At 39.2% G+C, this 20,446-nt stretch overlaps 1 protein-coding gene across 1 annotated transcript in view; it reads left to right on the forward strand.

Moving 5' to 3' along the window:
* LOC6614395 (fibronectin type-III domain-containing protein 3A) overlaps window positions 1–20,446 on the forward strand; it is a 104,868-nt gene continuing 84,422 nt past the window's right edge. Inside the window, exon 1 of the mRNA XM_032727632.1 lies at window positions 1–2,077. Within this exon, the coding sequence (XP_032583523.1) occupies window positions 241–2,077 (1,837 nt within the window). The 5' untranslated portion in view covers window positions 1–240. The remainder of the gene's footprint in view (window positions 2,078–20,446) is intronic.

Consider the following 20,446-nt stretch of genomic DNA (forward strand, 5'->3'; position numbering starts at 1 on the left):
CAATCCGAAAGGTGTAAATAATTGAGGCCTAAAACTTGGCACCAGTGTTTATCCAAGTTCAACTTGTGGTCGCCCATTTCACTTTAAGCAACATGACACTTTTGCCGACAATTATTAAAGGCAATCTCAACAACTCCCAACTGTTGTCAAAACAGAATCTCAGCTTGCAATCTCTGATTAATACGATGAAAATCAGCTATTACTAATCAACGATTAATAAGAGAGTTTCGCCTGAAAAAAATGGCAGCTGCTGTCCTGGAAATTAACGAAAACCAATTGGAGCTGGTCTGCGATGAATGCGATTATTACGGCGCCACAGACACCATATTTATTGATAATAGTACCCAAACTGATGGCTATGATGATGATGAGTCTGAACTGAAGCCTTTGAAACCCAGACTGAGTCAGATTGTGGAAGAGGAAGTGGAAATGGAAGGGGCTGTCAAAGAGGAAGTGGACACGCAAGTGGAAACAAACGGTATACAAAGCGATAGCAATGGCGTTAGTGATGTGAAAAACACGATAAACGGCAATGAATCGAACGAGCCGGAGGAGAGCTCTGAGGAGGAGCCTCCAGTTGAAGCGAGTGTACCACATGTTGTCCAGGAACTAGTCGAGTCCGATGATGAGGAGGAAATCGACGACGTGACCAGGCTAGCGGGCTTGACTTTGGGCATGGGATATGCCCGCATTATAGACTACGATAACTTGCGCATTATCGAGCATGTTATCGAAAGCGACGATGAGGACGATAACAATGTTGCGGCAGCTGGTACAGCGGCAACATCAGCGGAACTGCAGCAGGCCTGCCATGATTTGGTGTCTTTCATCGGTGAAAGCTATCAGGTAATCGAGAGGTCAGGTCATAGTCGCGAACCCCCCGCAACTTTGTCGGTGGTGGACAACAATAATAACAATCGAAGCAGCGAAGTAGCCACAAACGGTCGTGGCGCCATCACCGATAGATCAAAATCCACGCGTAAAGTGCACAACGGGTTGCAAGTAAATCAAAATGCTGGATGCAGCAGTGCAACTGCAACCAGCAGCAGCAACATCAAAAGCAACAGCAGCAGCAGCAACAACACTGCTGCAACATCTAACAGCAGTGCGTTGATAAAGGCTTATAAATCGAATCTTACCCCCTTGGCGCCGCCCTTTCAGCCCGCCGCCTTGAAGGCCAAGCAGCTGCAACAATCGTCGCTGCCCAGCGGCAACATGTCCTCGGTGACGACGACAACAACTACAGCTTTGGGCTATACCGCCTATGAGCAGACAACGGTCTACTATCAGCAGCAAGTTCAACAGCAGCAGCAGCAACACCCACAACAGCAGCAACAGTTGTCACCCAAGCAGCAACAGCAGCAGCAGCCGCAGCAGCAGCAGCCACTCTGCGCTCAACATGGAGGCTTGCCGCATATTCATGGCGCCCAACTGCTGCCCGTGCAGTTGATAGCCCTGCCACCGAATGGAGTAACAGCAGCAGCAGCAGCGGCAGCTGCAACAGCAGCAGTAGCAGCAGCAGCAGGAGCAACTGTGGCAGCGGCCGGAACTCCAGCAGCCGCAGCAGCGGGTGGTGCCGCAGCAACGTCTTTGACTGGCGCCGCTTGGCCACTTGTGGAGGCGCCAATTTACATCGACATCAATGGCGAATATCGCAGCTATTGCCCGGCACATGGACCGCCGGCCGTGGCAGCCCCAAATGGCGCCATCGGCCATCATCCCCACATTCATGCCCATCCTCCGCACACCCATTCGCATGCCCATCCTCCCCATTCGCATCACGCACAGCAGCAACAGCAACAGCAGCAGCAGCAGCAGCTTCATCATCACCATCAGCAACATGGGCAGCATCAGCAACATTTGACGCCATCGCCAGTGACAAATGTTAATGGAAACATAGCACAGGCAGCAGCAGCAGCAGCCGCAGCAGCTTCAGCGCCTAGATTGCTGCTGCAACTGGACGCAGCAACTGTCCAGCAGCAGCAGCAGCAGCAACAGCAACAGCAGCAACAACAGCATCAGCAGCAACAGCAGCAACAAATCGTGGCCGCTGGCAAGCGTAGCAAAGTTTATCGAGGTGAGTGGCCGTTTTATGACATTTGTTGTACAGTTTTTATTCCTGTCCATGATGCCCGGGGCTATTTGGGTCCATATAGTTTGCCCAAAGAATGGCCCATGCACTGATAAAAAACAGTGGATCCTGCGATGTGACCATTAATCGTTTGTAATCAGAGTATGTTTCCATGTGGAACCTTTTACATTTGAACTGCATTAATTTTCTCTGAATGAAGTTTGAAACATTACATTTATGTTTTTAAACTATCTATAAATATTCCGAACATATTAAATTATTTTAATATTATTCGCGTTAATACCCAACATTTCTTTCAGTGCACTGACCACATATAGAGCCTGTGCGATCTAAAGTGTCTTTCCTGTAACTTTGGCCATTACTTTCCGCTTTGATTCATGATGCCAACATGTAGGATGAGAGTTACATGGAGCACCCGAGACCCTATTTCCGGACCCCTGCCCCTTCTCGTAGCCTCTTTTCGAACCGTCTGGAACCGGCCAGGGACTTAATCAGTTAAGCAAAGCCAACTGAGATGGCTAGCTAACTTGGCCCTTTAGTATGTGTGTCGCCGCAGTCTGGGTTAAAATTAATTTCGAAACCGTTGGGCGCTGCCTTTGTGTGCGGATTGTTTGCTTTTTGGGCCTGGCCAAAGGTAGCGAAAGCATTGGTTAAGTTCTTGGCTTGTTTGCCCGGCTTATTTGCCAAATAATCTGTTTGTTTGGCCATGCAATAAGTAGTTCGGGCCCCGGCGCCAGTTGACATAGGCAGGTTGCACTGTGTCTTGCCATCGACGAGATGAGACCAAACATGAAGCGCTGAAGGTGAATGCAAATTAAGTGGTAATTGTTTTAGCGGTTATCTTTGCAATGGAGAATGGGCTGTGGCTTATATAAATATATTAATAAAGAATATACTATCTAAAGCACGTGTATGTATGCTTATTTAACCAGCTGTCTATTGTTTGGACTGTTTTTGTCCACCTACTATATCAGTTGCTCAATCCTCAACGAAAGCCCAGCTCTATTTGTCCGTCTTCATTGGCCCGGCTATCAATGGCATCCGTTTGGATCGACACCTGGCAATTGGCCTCCAGTGATGGCTGTGTCCCCTGTTGACTTTATCCGGCGACATCTAATCGGATTCATTTTTGCCATTTCAGCTGTGTTTCAATTTGCATTTGCCGGCGACCGAGTCCTGGGGCACTCATGTCCCTATCTGCTCGAGTTCGCCGGATCGCCGGATAGTGCATATTGAAGTCATCACAGTTGGCGACACTCCCAGGCAATTTTCTGCGCCAACTTGACCATATCCAGCTGTGTGTATGCAGATGACACTGTGTCACCAGAGTTCCCGGATTCTTTCAGTCCATCCTCCCTCAGCCCCCCCCATCATCCATCCGTTGTTTTCTCCCTTTTTTTTTTGTTTTTGTTCCACTGCCAAGTTTTCCGGGGAAGTGTTCTCCTCATAGCTCCGCTCATTTTGAATGTAGATTTTTCCACTGGTCCGCCACACGCTGTGGTCTTATGGACTTCTCGATTTTTATGTTTGGCCCCATGCAACTTTGTTGCTATGTTCGCCATACCATCATCTCGCATCTCCCTCTCTGTTTGCCCCGCGCTTGTCCCTTTCGCACGCACTGGCTACAATTGGTGTCCATTTCCCATTGTTGCCTGCGCCGCTTTTTCGCAAATTTTCACTTACACATACGAGTTTTGCAGTTTTTAACAATTTTTTTTTTTGTTTCCATACCCGGCTATTTGCCAAAAACATTTTTTTATCTCCGTTTAGCTATATTTCTCTCTACACCATATTTTTCGCGCTCTCTCCTCTCTCCGTTTGTTCCCCTTTTATTTTTGCAATGGCTTTTATTTGAGTGCTGGTTTATATTTTTTATATTTGGGCGACTTGTTTCATGAATATTTTTAAAACTATTTAAAATGATTTTTTAGCGCTAGACTGATTTTCAAAAGTTCTTTATTTGTATATGTCTATAAATGTATTAAGCGGTTTTTAAAAAAGATTATTTTTGAAATCTTTAATAAAATCATAATTGTACTAATTTTATATTATATCTAATTCCTAACTCGTTCATGGTTTTATATTAGTTATACATATCAAGTTTTGTAAGCAAATCAAATTTCATTTAAGTTTATATTACTATATACTATTAAAGCTACTATAACTTTTGGGTTAGTGTAACCCAAAAACTGCGGGAATTGGTTTCCTGGATTGTGAAAATCTCTTGGCTTGTTGGCTCTTTGGTGAGAGTAAAGTGCGTACCATGTGGCATGCATCATTCTTGCCGACTACACTCAGTCAGTCGACTGTCGCCAATGTCCATATCCCTGGGCAATGCACATCCTCGAACCCAACCTCGTCCGCATCCATGTCCATTTCGATGCTCCCATGTCCAGTGTCAATTTCTACCATTCCCATTCGCCTTTCGCCTGCCAGTTGAGCGGATTTCTTTCTCCGTTTTGCTCACTCTTTGTTTTTATTTCGTTTTTTTTTTCTCCTATTTTTCTTTCTTTTTTTGGGCTCTGGCCAGTGCAGGATCAGCCGCCTGTTGTCATAATTTTAGCACTCACTGTGCGTTCTGTTTTTTTTTTTTCTTAACTGGAAATGCGTTTTCATCCCCTTCCAACGATTTTAATGTCATTTGCTCTGGCTGATTTTTTGCACTGACTGCGTTGAATTTGTTTATTTTTCATGGTGTAATTTATTTGAGACTCGTTGCCGCTGCCACTGTTTGTTGGTAGTTGGATAGTTGGTAGCGGCATCCCATTGGTTTATGGCTTGTAAGTTGTTTATTATTAATGTTTGGCTTATGCTGGCAGTTGTCGGGCCTCCACTGGGCTTGCTTTTCGGTTCAGCTCAGCTCAGCTCGGTTCGGTTCGGTTTGGTTTGGTTGCACTTTACGGGCATGAGCTCATAATGAAGTCATAGTTATCTGCCGCGCCCCCCGCTTTTTTCCATATCTGTGGGCCATAAAATATACGCGTATGCGTCATATTGCGACAATGCTCGGTACCCTCCCAGTTCCTACCCGCCCCTACCCCCCCAAAATCCGACTCCATTCCCGTCCTCTTCATTTTCAGCTTCCGAAAATTTCCCGCTCCCATTTTCCAGCCGCACTGCATGCTCTTGTGCATTAGCAGCACTTATGTATTATTCGCATTAGTCATGCAGGGTATACTTTATGTGACTATACGTATGTACCTACATATGTAGTACATATATACACGAAGCTAAAAATTGATAAGGCCTTGAGTTTTTATTTCATTCACAATAGTAAATTCAAGTTTAGTGTGCTTGAAATATCACTATTTTCATTTCATTTGAGCGATAAGAAGTAGGAGATTTCAAGTTTTTAATCTGAAAACGATTTAAAAATTTCTCTCATTTCTTAGAAAACAAATTTTGAAAATTCATGAGAATTTTAATTAGGAATTAAGGTATAAAAGCAGCACTTGTCGTGCGGAGTAAATCAGTTCGATTTTCAACTTGGTCGTGATAATGTTTAAGCTTCTTATGTTAGTTATGTTCTGCGCCATAGTGAGCGAGTTGTGCTATGGAATTCCTCAAATTATTGCTGACGAACCAAAATCGGAGAGTATTACCAGAAAGTCGACGATGAATGCTGTATCTAAAAACGAATCGGATTATGACCAGATTATAAAGAAGATATTTACTATTGATGGTTACGAAGGGATAAAAACTATAGCTGACGAACCAAAATCGGAGAGTGTAACCAGCAAGTCGACGATGAATGATGTATCTAAAAACGAATCGGATTATGACCAGATTATAAAGCAGATATTTACTATTGATGGTTACGAAGGGATAAAAACTATTGCTGACGAACCAAAATCGGAGAGTATTACCAGCAAGTCGACGATGAATGCTGTATCTAAAAAGGAATCGGATTATGACCAGATTATAAAGCAGATATTTACTATTGATGGTTACGAAGGGATAAAAACTATTGCTGACGAACCAAAATCGGAGAGTATTACCAGCAAGTCGACGATGAATGATGTATCTGAAAACGATTCGGATTTTGACCAGATTATAGAGCAGATATTTACTATTGATGATTACGAAGGGATAAAAACTATTGCTGACGAAGCAAAATCGGAGAGTATTACCAGCAAGTCGATGAATGATTTTGTGAAGGATGTATTTAAAATATTTAAATATTTATTTACTATTAATGATTACGAAGAAATAAGAAGCTTAAACAATAAGATTCATTGACAAATAACATCGACATTAATATTGAAAACAAGTGTTCACTCTGCATTATTAATTTTTTGTTAAAAGTCTTTTATAATTTGCAATAAAATGTGTCAATTTAATAATCTATTGTGACAGAATAAAAATTGAATTGTTTTTTTTTTAATACTTGATGGGTAATTCGATTCATCTGTTCTCATACAGCAAATGTCGAAGTGAATATTCTGTGAATAGCTTGAATATGTTTTGACAATGTTATTATTCATTAAAATGTTGGAAACCATTTAAAGCATAAAATGAAATGTTTACGCTTTTTGGGAGTTTCATGAAAAACTTGGCCGTAACTATTGATGAGCCAACAATCTTTTTCTCAGATTTGCAAGCAATCCTACATATTTTTGAAAGAAATTCGGATATTGGTTAACAGACATTTTTGGCGACAATTGTTTATCTGTTTGGCTGAGGAGTTTATGTCATATTATTATGAAATTCGAGTTAAGAATATGACCTATTTTGCTCGCAATCTACAAACTGTTTTATGTGTTAATTTGATCATTGAAGTGCTTAGTATGATTGTAATAATAAATAATAGGCACTGTTTTCTGATGGATTATTAACTCTATATTAGCATTATCGTTTGGTACCGTGTGACTACTTAAACTTATATTGTAACCAATGTTAGTAATATTGATTTGAATTATTTCACTAGCTCTTTAAAATGTTGTTCTGTAATAAATTTTACAACCAGTCGACATTGTGCAAGTCACAGACACACACACCGTAAAAGTTTCTAATGAAATCCTCGCACTAAAACCATGCAGCTGGGGGAAAATCAGAGAATCGAATTGGGATAGTTGGTCCTCGACACGCAAGCGACCAAGTGTTGACACCAATTTTCGCAACTTTCAATCGGCTTTTTGCGGGCGAGGTTCTTGTGGGCGGAACTTGGACGGAACAATCCGGCTCAAGTCGAACTTAATTAAAGCGCTTTAAGCACTGCAGTTGTCAGAGAGAGGCCGACATTTACGGCTGGATTGTTTCACAAATTGGAGAGTTGTAGACCAAAAACCAAACACGACAAACAAGCAAAGTTTGTGTGCGCTTTGTTTGAATTTGTGGCCCCAGGATGTGGCTCAAATCGTTGGTGTTTTAAGCGTAAAATTTATCTCACCCTTTAAAAGCTTTGGCGGATAATAATGGCGAGGATGGAAACAAAAAAAAAAATGTTTGGATGCTAAAAACGCTTGAACCCAAAATTATGTGCTCTTATAATTGCGGCACAGTCTGGCCGCAGATTTAATTGCGAGCCCTGTGGGAAAATCCAGAGATATGGAAAGACTCTAAGACACTGGCAAGTGCAACAATTGAAAATGTTGCGGCTGGGTTCTTTTGGGTGCCACCAAAAGTTTCTTAGTCATGGCCAAAAAGTTTCTGAAGCTGCCAGGGAAAAGTGCATTTTGTAGTGGAATCCACCAGCTCTTTTCGCTCCTATCGTCCTTTTTTGCGAACACATATGTTCGAGAAGCTGCGGTTGCCTTCAACTTTGTTAAACGCCACAACCGTGTTTGCTTAACCCCCAAACAAAACCCCAGGAAAAAATGCGCAGACTACTAACTATGCTTTACTTTGTCCACCGGGTCTTGTACAACTTGATCCCGAACACACATATATCTATATAAGTCTATACATGCATTCATACCTACATATTTGTTCAGGTGGGCGGGCGGTCTGGAGTGGAATTTATGGGCTACGTGGCGTATGCGTGATGGGGAATTGATTTAATTTGTTTTAGTCTACGCAGCAGGAAGTGAGACTATGAAAGTGATTTAGCCATATATATGCACAGACAGTTGCGTTAGTGCCGATACGGCTTTAAAGAATACAAGTTAAATAATAAATATAGTCTAAAAAAGTTAAATTACGACTCATGGTAATTCACTAATGGTTAAATCAACTTTAAGTAGCTCTTTAAATGCTTTAAACTAAAAACTATTGCTGCATTTTCAATAAGCCAGCAAAAAAATCAATTATTTCGGGAACAAAAGCTTATTGCGTATTCAATTGTAAGTGAATAACTAACTTAATTATTCCTATTAATCCTGTTTGCGTTTTAAAGCTCTGCGTGATTGAAATAATGTAACCATTGAAAGGTGTGAAAATAAAACAGAGCCTATTAATATGGTAATTCAATTCAAATTGCTGTTTTTGTTGCAGGCACACTTCATACGTATTTCTTTTATTAATATTCCATATTCATTTTAAGTAGCTTATATTGAATAACACTTTAAGTTTTACAGGTATTTTTCAACAACTTTTCAACGAAAATTTTATTTCACATCTTTAATATTAAATAAGTTCTGGGACAGAAGTGGTACTTCTATCCTAGGCACTTGACTGCGTTTTCTTTTCGTTTTTACCTTGTGAACTGTTTGGCAAAAAGATGCCATGATAATGCATTTGACAGTTGCAGTAGTTCCTTCCTTTTTTCCCCCATTTTTTCACATATATATATATATATATATATATTTGCAGACACCAGCTTTGTTTGATTTCAATTCAGTAGCAATGTTCTAAATTTTTAAAAAAGCAGGACACGACAAGAATTATATCCTGCTGAAAATATTAAAAATAAAGCTTGGGATAATAGTTGTTAAAGGATTTATTTAAGGTTGGAAGAATGTGGTGGAAAATAGTTTTTTTTTTTTGGTAAATTTCGTAAATAAATTGAATTAAATGGGTACTTTAAATTCGCCTCTGAATCATGAATTTCTCGTGTTCTCTTGTTTTTGTCGTGATTTTTTTTACTCACAGTTAGCCAAACTCTTTTAGCTGTTGGCAGTTTGACACGACGACAACTTGCGGAGTGTGACAGAGAGGGCAACAGAGCAGCGAAAGAGACAGATACAGCGCGGATGCAATGCATATGTAACTTTAACTCTCGCATTCATTCCATGACACTTTTTTCACTGCTTCCGTTGAGCAATTTACCAGCATGTTAGGTTTTATATTCAATTTAAAGATGCACGTATCTCAGATGTTCCAAGTTAAATTGTTATTGCTCTTCACGATAAGAACTAGGCTATAAAGTTGTTCTTAATTCAGCTTTTAAAATCTACTTTAAATTAAAATAACAACACAATTTGGGCACTCTAAAGAATTGCATTATTAAATATTATTTTTAATGTTTGAATCCCAATAGCTGAAACCTAATTTTCAGCTTGCTAGCTGTAAATGAAATCCCTGTTCTTGAATATTCTATGAAGCGATTGTCGTACAAGGGTTACGTGTTTTAGTGTTTAAACGACAATTTGCATACGAAACTGGTAAAAGGTGAAAGGGTGTGGGAAAGCGGAAAACTGAGAGCGAAAGGTGGGCCAGAAGGGAGAAGAGATGGAGAGCAACGCTTTTCTCCATGCAATCTTTAGTGTCGAATGGTGCCAAGTTGGAAATGCACTTTTTATGTTCGCATGGCGTGCAACGTAACAAATTTACCCGTAGACAGATTGCACATGTGTACCGTTTTGTAATGTTATACAAGTAACACATGCACACACTTTTGGCTACACCGCACACAGATATTTAAAAACACAGATACTCCGCACACACACACACGGACATCTTTATAAACAGGCGAAGTCTGGCAAAAGTTTTCATGTTGGCCACGGAAAAAGGGAAAACGGCGAGGGAACGCTTCCACAAATGTGAAACAAATTGTTTAATGTTCTATCTCCTTCTCTGTCACAGCTGCTGCCGTCTCTTACTCTCTGTCTTCCTATCTCCCTCTGTACACCCGGAAGAATATTTGTTTTTAAGCACTAACGGCGATTTACCGAAGGTGCTTAAAAGTATACTTTGGAAAATAACTAAATGGCGGTTTTTCAGCAAAATACAAAATTGCATACTTTTCAGCCTTGAAAGGACAAAGAAATTAAATTTATATTAATTCATGCACTACTCTTTTATTTTATTTAATTTTGTTATTGTTATATTATATTATTAAATTATTTAAAATATCTTTTGAGTAATTTCATACATACATCATTTTTTAAATCATATCATACCATATGTCATAGTTTCGGTTCTCAAAGTTTTTTTTCCAGTGCATGTGCGTGCTTGGCTTTGGTTAAGTTTGTCAATGCGACAATTTCTCGACGTCGACATTTGCTGGGAGTTTCGTAATCGCACGTTTATTACCTCCATTTGGATATATTTCCCTCATTGTCTCCGCTTCTCTATATTCCCTAATCTCTGTCCCTTTCCTCCTTTAGAACATCAAAATCATGGCTTAATCGCTCTGACTTGTTGTGGCTAATTGCAATTTGAAATGCTCCATGAGATGAGATGAGCTGAGCTGACTTTGATTTGTCCTAAGTCGGCCATTCTCACACAGTTTTTGTGTCAATTGCAAGGGTGAACATTTTGTAGGGGCTTTAAAATGAAGAAGTCCTCTTCTTTCTTCAGAAATGGCTTGGAAAAATTGTGTAAGTGTTGAAAAAGCCTTTAAGTTCATTTCCAGACTCAGTGCTCTGCTTTAACAACTATAAATTCAGTTTACAACACCCAACCCCATCTTAATCCTAAACTTCCAGATGCTAGCATCCAATCATCAATCAATTTCCAATGTTAATCCGGTTTTTGCTATGACAAATGATATTCGTGGGTCTTCGTGGAAAATCTTTTTGATAATTCATAAATCAGAGGCCTTACAAGGCCTAACAAATTTTCGCAGGTAAACAAAAACAGACACGATGAATAAATAAATTGCGGCGACATGTATAAAATGGAAACATTTTCACAAATGCATAATGACAAATAATTTGTGTAGCGAACTCATTTCGCATATTTTACCGGGGTGGAAAGAATAAAAAGTGAGAAAAAATACAAAACAAAACTTTTCCGCCAAGTAATTCTCATGATTTCAACTTTGAACTGAGTCTCTGCCGTCACTTTTTCAAGTCGCGTCTTTGCTAATTTTTCGTACCCACCTTCAAATACATGCAGAAAAAAAGGGAGGAAAACTTCAAACTTGTTAGATAGGAAATTTTCCAACGAGCCTCGACGTTTTCCCCTGGCATTTTTTCTGACAGCCTTCAAGTTGAATACGCTGGGGGGAACACACCCAAAATTTATGCAAATATGTTACAGTTTCTGGAGGGGAATCCCCCGACTTTTCCTCTAGTTTTTGCTCGCCCACTCAAGTACCCCCGTTGTTGGCCTGTCTGTTTTCTCTTTTGGAAAACTTTTGCCTTGCGCTGGCCTAAAATGTCGTCTTGGCGCCAAAGTTTTTCCTTAGTCCCGCGCACTCCACACTCCTGTCTTTGTAGAGTTTCAGTTTCTTTTCGCCGGCAATGATTACAGGCCAACTCGAAAGTTGCAAATTAAAGGCAACGCAAAGTTGACCACCACCACCGCCACTTGAAGTCCTCGATCAGGCTAATCCTTTAACTTTCCCTTCGCTGCGACGTGTGTTTACCCTAATTCAATTTCCCCGTATGGTCAGTAATTACCCCAAAAACAGTAGCTAGCTGCAAACTGGCGCAAACAAAAGGCCCTCAATTACAATTGCAATTCCCAGGCGAATGTTTAGCCATAAACACGACACCTGTCCGAAAATAAATTCTGGGCGTTGATTGTGGTCTGCCGTTGTGGTTAAGTAGAACATCAAATATTCAAAAGGTGGGCGTTTGCTGGCCGGGGTATGCACAAAAGCGGCTCAACAGTTGCCGCCCCTGGGAAAATCAAAGGATATTCAGGCGGAACAATGGTGGTAAATCCTACAGTGCTGCAATGCGAAAAGTGTTAATATGGGCACTTTACAATCGCAATTGACTCAAATTGTAGGGCTTTAATACGTTTCGTGTGCTTGCAGAAAATTTATTTTAATTTAATCAGTATATTAAAATATACGTTTAATTGAATTTTGCATAAAAATGAGGTTAATATTAAATATATATAAAAGAAGCATATATATAACTTCATCTTATATATCAAAGATGTATATAATGATTTGTGATTATTTTTTTTAAATATATAAATATTGAAGTGTAAAGATTCTTGGATCAAAATTGGCATGGAAGTGCATGCTGTAAAATTGTTTAAACAAAGTGCAACTGAGGAGATTAGGATATGAAACATTATATTGGCCCAAACCAGAAACATCGTTTAAATTTGCTGCGATAGAAGATACAAGCAATGCCAATAGACAAAAGCAGTTGTATCCACATGCATTAGCAGCAGCAACAGTAACATCAAAAGCAGCTACAACAACAGCAACAGCAACAATTGAAATTGCGAAAACCAAACCAATTACCGCAAAATAATAGAGCGGCTTGTAGTGTATCTGATCCGTAACCACCCACTAAACCACCCGAATTTCCAGCAACTCAACAACAACGAACAATGCCAAATTTGCCAGCTATTATGTCGAAATTAAAGCTCATTCACTGACATTTTCGTCCCCAATGAGGTGTGTGAGTGTGTGCGTTGCTTGAGTGTGTGTGTTTGCGTGCTTTTGTTATTTTAATCATGGCCAACAAGGCCAGGAGGCCAAAAGTGGGCGTGCCTATGGCAATAAACTGTCAATTTTCAATTATGCCCATGACGTGTGAAAGCCACCTTCGTGGCTCGCTTTTCTGACAGGTTCTCTGATATGGCCAACACTTTGGCCTCACTCACACATAAAGATACACACATACAATGGGCCAACAAATACGAAGACACTGAATGGGACAAGCGTGACATTTTGGGGATATATGTTACACCCGATCTTATTGAATCGTGCGGTGGTGAGCAACGTTCAATGTCCCACCGGCTTAGCCTTGTCCATTTTCCATTGTTCGGCTGGTGCATTAGACACACAGCAAAATGTAGTGATACAGGTGTATCTTAAATAATAAATAAATAAATATATAATAAATATATAACATACAAAACATACATAACATAAAATAGCGAAGCATTTGCCTGATATTTATTGTTAAAAACTACTTCAAGTTGAATGTCCAGAAAAAATATCTATTAAAAAAATATTATAAAAAATATATAATATATTAAGTATTTATTATTTAAATGTAATTTTAAAATTTTTTCAGACCAATTATTACATACTAGTTAATTTCTAACTAACTGAATCTAATAGCACTCAATTTGTTTCTGTGTAACTGCAATTGCTTACCTCATTAAACAAACATCCTCTCTCTATATATATACATATATTGCCAATATTTAGAATAAGATCACAAGCTTTGAGCCTACTTATCGTCTGTTGACAGAAGGATTCTTGGAAATCCGTACGCCATAAATACGCATTTCATGGTTATCAAATAATAATCGCCAACACAACAATGGTCAGCTGTATGTGAGAACGAGGGCAGTTATTAAAATATCTGACAAATTTATGAAAAATTTATAATTCATAATTCTTCAAGAAAGGTATATTATTTGTATCATTCAACTACTTTCCTTAAATATTTAGTTACACGACTTTACCTATTTAAAAATAATGCTTCCTAAGGATTTCCTTATCTTACCAAAAACATTAAATCCAGCACATAAAAGGTTTAACTATTAAATAACAACTTTTCGTTTTGTGCAATCTTTTGTTGGCCCTGTTAAACCGATTTATTATTTTACGACAACTTTCCAGCTACCATGTTCGGCAATACTTTACTCGCATTTGCCAGGACTCGACACATTCCAGTAGGAAAAACGCCCGGAGCGACCCACGTTGGCCCATCCAATTGTTCAGTCCTGTTCATGACATTCATTAGCTTCAATGGGAAAGTGTTTCATCCGACAAACCGGGGCGCGGCAAGGAAACTGGAATGCCGGACAGAAATATGGACCGGGACAGGAGGCAGACAATTGCTCCATTCAGGCAGATGAATCGGACACAAACCGAATCCCAATCCCTGAAAGGCATGCCCCGCATCCCGCCCATCGTCCGTGTTTATGTCATCGGCATTGTTATCCCTGTCATGCTTTATGCTTTATGTTTACAACCCGATTTTTGTGCCCCTGCCCCTGCCATGCGTCCTGCCCCAAAGTGTCCTTGTCCGTGCGTCTGGTGTCGTCAAGTGCAACACTTGCGGCCATCTTGAGCGCATTGAATTATACCCATCATTATTGGAGCAGTGCCGTTTGTATGGCTGTTATTACGACTATCATGGCAGTCAGGGAAATAAGACAAAAAACTTACAAAAATGTATATAAAGTAGTGCTACCGGATTTATAGAGGTTTAATAGATCTTAAATATTTAATTCGTATGACTATGACAGCTTTTAAACTAGCTTTCTTCAAATACCCACTATCCTAATCATTATTTGAGTTATCACAATAGAAGTTTGTTTATAATTACCGCTACTAACATCTAATTACAATTCAAATTTATATTCTATAAAAGCACAAAAAAACTGTTACTGGGTTACAATTTTTTTCAGTGCCTCGAGAAGGGTCGACTCCCTGAGGATGAGTATGTAATTGCTGTGGATATCAGGAATAGATATTTCTGCCTTAGGATGGAAAGCACAGAAAATAGAATTTTTCAAAATCTGATGAATGTTTTGGCCTGCAGGTTGTATTTTCGGTTGCTAAGCAAACAATTTGTATGCTGGCACATTTTCCGACTATTTTTTTTTTTGCTTAGCTGGGACGGCAATTATTCGGAAAGTCATCCCCGTTGTTATTGCATCATCATGATGGAAATTATTGGTTTAGGGCCTGCATCGATTTTCGATTTTATGACTTTCGGTGGGCAAGTGTTGCATTACAAATTGCTTAAAGGAAAAGACAATGGCCGCAAAAGGAGTTCACAAAAAAGGAAAAAAAGTGGGGAGAAATGACTGATGAAGGCTTTTGGTTGGCAATTATTTGGATGGCAAAAAAATGAAAAGTTGATGGCGTTTCCTTACGGCGAGTGAAAGGTTATTGATGCTTTTATCTGTTGGCTGGCCGAATCGCAATTGTGGGTTGAATGGCTAAGTTTTATACAGCTTGAGTTACCAAATTGCTCGCTGATGGTTTTTTGAAGGAAGTGATTTTGTTGTGGCTGCGGAGTGGGCAAATGGTTCAGGCTTTATAACCTGAAATTTTTTCGCTACCTTTCTTCAAAAGTTATGTAATTTGAATAAATTTCCCAATTAAATATATAGCAGCACCAGCCTTGTTTTCAACTTAATTCCGTTTGCTTTGAGTTCATCTGAAGTTTTAAGAAATTCCCGTTGCCCCGTTAATGATTTCGATGGGATGGAAATGTATTGCATTTCATTATTGGCAAACAAGAGTTTTCTTTATTGTGTCTTCCCAGCCATCTGATTTCCCAGTCTCTGTGGCAATTTGCAGACAGACTGTTGCAATTGCTTGCTTACAACAGCAGCAACACCCAAGTGCAGCAGCAACATCAACTATAATAAGTACCAAGGGCTGGATGAAGTTGAGAGGCTGCGAATGGCGCTTGGTGTTGACGGCATTGTTGTTATGACTACCACTTGCCATCCGCGATGTTGTTGCATGTTGCTGTTGTGCATCGGTTCGCCGTTGTTGCACCAACCAGCTGTCACGTTGTTGCTGTAAGCGACAGCAGCAACAGCAGCAGCAACATCGACCGCGGCCAAAGTCTGCGCGAACATGACAGAAGATGACGCTGCCTGATGATGAGGTGGCGATACTTTGTTTTCTGCCGTAGAGTCGCTTCGAACCAGAGGCACGAGGTGGTATAAACGCCAACAGGCAGTTGTGATGAGGTTTATGCGGCAAGGTTTGACACTATGAAGCAGAATTGGCGAGAAAAAGTTCTTAATAGTAGGAACCTTTTTCTACTTTTGTCAATCTTACTTTCAACCATCTTACAGTTCAGAATCATTCTTCTTTAAATTCCATAACATTCAGAATTCAGCAACTTCACGATTTTTGCACCCCCATAATCGGTTGGTTATACGGCTGAATGTGGCTTTCGGTTGCCTCCATGGTTGTCAGTTCATCTATCGCATTTTCCGTTCCTGGCTCTTCGGTGCCACCTCCTTCCTTTTATTCCATCATACCCTTGTTTCGTCTGCTGTCGCTGCTCATCAACTTCAGTTGTTGTGTCGCATTATGCAATCAATTTTTCAAAACTGCACCAGCTCGACTGCACCAGCAGCGAAGTGAATTTGTGGGACCCTGAATAGAGTTGGCGATATTAAAAAAGTTTATAAAAATAAAATGAGTGAAAAGTGAACTAAAGGAATATATATTTTTTGGTCAAGTTAATGCCTTTTAAAACTGAAAAAATTTGGCATTCAGCCTGCTGAAAAAAAACTATTAAAAATTAATTAAAAAATCATAGTAATTTTTGTAAAAAAATAAATTTTATAAAATTTAAGTTTTTAAAGTAAGTAAGATGATGTCCGCCCTATTGAGACTGTCCAAAAAATGTGAGCACAGTTAATTATAAAACGAGGAGTCCAGAAAGGAGCGACTGAAAGCCCAGGCGGCGGATGGCTAAGTGCAACTTTAATTGGGGACTTTTAAGCTTTGAAGTTTTTCCTTTTTTTGTGACTGCGGCATTAATGCGATCTTAATGCACAAGTTTTCCTAATTACATTTTGGAATTTGGCTTGAGTGGCTTATCTTTCTACCCTTTTTCGCGTTAGCCTCTTTTTTTTCATATTGTAGGCATTTTTTTTTTTTGGCCTGACCACATGGCGTATGCTTCATTTGACGCGTTTGGTGGCTTTTGTGCTCTGGCTATATTCCCACAAAATTTCCAACAGCTTTTCAGCTGGCAACAGGTGAAAATTCTCATTTCGTTTTGGGGCTAAATCAACTGTAAAAAATTCAAATGCCTTATCAGCTTAAGCTTCTGCTTCAATGGAGCTCAGGCCGTGAGTGTGCCCGTGTGCGAGTGTGTTTGTGTAATATCTGTGGCTTTTCCGGAGTATCTGTGTGAGCCCAGAGCACATTTGTGTGCGCTAGTCGTGGTGCTACATGATGAGCTTTCTGACTTTTGTTTGCTGTTGGCTGTTTGCGGAGCTTGCCGCCGAATGAATGCAAATGAATAGGAGAATGGTTAAAATTGCAATTGAAACTGTAATTGAGTTGGCCAAAAAAAAAAGAAATAATAAAAAGTTGGTAGGGTGGTGGCAGTCAAGTGTGCTCAAAGCTTGAGGCAACTCATTTTGATAGCAGATTGTCGGTGCGTGAAGTCAACATTTTGTGGCAAGCTCTTTTCACCATACAGCAAAGTGACTCCCAAGCGACCCCAAAAACTGGCTTACATAATAAATTGATATTCCTGACGCACTTTTTGAGGTGAACGGTAATCGAAATGCTTTTCCATTTGCTCTCTAGTCTCTCAAAAAGGAAAGGTTGTCCTCGGGGAGAGCCGAAGTGAAATTTGGTGAAATGGTTTGGGATATGGAATAATGATGGAGATTAGATAGAAGCATGATGGAGTGCTCGTGTGTGGGCTAATAAATGGTAGTAGATAACCAGATTGCTGTTTGCACTCAATGCGAGTAAAGGCATGCGCTTGGAGCTAAATATATGCGCATCTAAGATTTTCCGAGATTTTTCTGTGCGTTGGAAGTTTGGTGAAAAATAAATTAGCACGGGTGTTCACTTAAAAATAATAGCTTTACTTCGACAAGCTTTGAAAATAAATCCTAATTAAGTTTTTATGCTAAATCCTTATTACATTTCAAAACTTTTATGACAATTGAAGTCATAACACAATCCCACTGGCTGAATTTTCCGAGCCGAGCTTTTACCATGACACTATTACATAATATTGCAATAGAGCGCATTGAAATTATACCACTGAGAAAAGCCATTCATCATGTACGTATGAAATTGTTGGGAGCGAGAGCCTTTGAGTGCACATTAAAAGTAAAATTCGAATTTCGCTTTTTGCGGAATCATTGCTGCGCTTTGAATTTACTTTCTCAAATGCACAAATCGCTTACCATTTTTGTTTACAGCACCGCACCTTTTCTCCTTTTTTGATTGGAGGTAACCCAGAGATTTGTTCAAGATTTCGGACAAAAACGGAAATATTAGGGGACAGACTTTTGGATACCCTTTAAAATCTAAATTTGGGTTTGTTTTAAAGCTGGGTTTGAATTAACTATTTATTTAAACTATTAAAAATGGATTTGAATAAATTATTTGTTTAAACTATTAAAGAAAAACACATTATACACTCATCATATATTTGCTCGAATTGTATATCTTCCTTTCTATCATAGCACTTAACTTAAAATTTATGAGAGGAATGTTTTATAGGATTAATCAATTATTATACTACATTTTTTTTTAAATTTGTTTACCTATATACCATTATAATCTCATTAAAGACAGGGCAAAAGCGAAAGGTGCCTTGTTGTCTCGTTGTTTATCAAACCAAAAAAAGTGAAAAAAAGGTGGAAAGCTGCGGATATTTGGGGGGAAATAAAGCAGGGAGCGTGAACCCCAAAACAAGTTGCATGTACTTGAAGCCACTTCGAAAGGGAATAGTCCGCGTCACGAGAAAATCCCACTTGAATGGAAACCCAGCGAACGAAGCACGGTTACAAAAATAAAAAGCTCCAGAAATATAACCGCAAATAAATGTCACGAATGAAGTTTAAGGAAAAGCGAAGCAACAATTGCTATAGGGACCGGGTGTAGTTAAAAAAAAAACACAGTCTTGCAAAAATAACAGTGCGGAAAATCCGCTCAGAAAAGCAAAAAAATAGTGGCAAAAGGGGCAAAAAAAATGAAGAAAAATCCCAAGCGCGCTGGATAAGTTTTCCCAATGTGTGTTCGGGTGCGGAAAGTCCCGCAGCGACTATTTGCCTGCAAATGACTTTGAAAGTGCGCATTTATTTCAATTCTTTTGCTGCAGAAGCTGTCGCCTGTCCACGGCACTCGGGAGGCAGCCCAACTTGCGTCAAAACTAATGAAGCGTTCAACTGCGAATCTGGTTCAACTATTTGATTAGCTTCATTCAATAGAGCCAACGGCTTCGCACCAAAATGTTCCCCTCTAGAGGTAATTTCTTCGACTTGTGCACACAGAAAAATAATTTAAGATGTAGATATTGATGGGGAAGATGTATTATATTATATTATATAATATTTTGAAGTAACACAGTAACTACTATCTTAAAGCCGATCAAAGCTTCTACGCCCACATAATTAAACATTTTTTGGATTTTTTTCTTAATTTATTAGTCTTGTAAATATCTGTCGATTTGCAAATAACTTTTTGCCACGCCCACTCTAAATCCCTAACACCGACAAACCGATCACGCCCACACTTTTAAAAAATTTTACAATTTGTTTTCCTTTTATTTTCCAATATCTATCGATATCGTAAAAAAATTATGGAATTTCTCGTTCGCAATAGCTGAGTAACGGGTATCTGATAATTGGGGAACTCGACTATAGCATTCTCTCTTTTGATTTTTATTTATTTTAAAGATTTCTTTACAGTAAGCTTTTCTAATTTTATCCATTTAGTTTCTAGCATAACCTATTTGACACTATATGTTAACATCATGAAATGCGTAATTCTACGTCGCAACTTAAAAATTCCAGTGTTTTGTCGTTTGACTTTGATTTGTAAATCAAAAAGTAGACTTTTGCGATTTGCTATTAAATTGGTGTGAAAATCGCATATTTCGGCAGAAATTATTTTGAAATGAAACAAACGAAGTTAAGGACGGCCTGTTGTTATTTACTTGATTGTTGCAGGAGGTACACAATTTGTATTGTTGATAAAACGGATTTGTTTTTCAGCCGTAAATAGATTTTGAATAGCATTAGCGCACCAATTGACAACTTTTAGCGAAATTAGCATAAATACACAGCAGATGTGGCAGGGATATGCAAACACCATTGTTGTTTCTCTTATTGTAAACTTAACTAGGTAAATTATGCATTTAAAGCTGGATAGGTACAATTTTGACTGAAATGTTGTTTTTTAATCAAGAAACCTCTACATTCATTTAAGTTCGACGTCATCCATCCTGTCTTAATCAAGGCTTATTCAGAAGGCAACCGCTGTTAGCACTTCCAGTTCTTAACATGCCCCCAGTTCCTTCCCCAACTTAATAGCCGCCCTCATAGTTAAACAATTAGCGCATAAAACCAAAAAAAAGAGAGGAAAATTAAAAAGAA

This window comes from Drosophila sechellia, chromosome 2L (assembly GCF_004382195.2).
Source record: "Drosophila sechellia strain sech25 chromosome 2L, ASM438219v1, whole genome shotgun sequence".
NCBI classification, from domain to species: domain Eukaryota; kingdom Metazoa; phylum Arthropoda; class Insecta; order Diptera; family Drosophilidae; genus Drosophila; species Drosophila sechellia.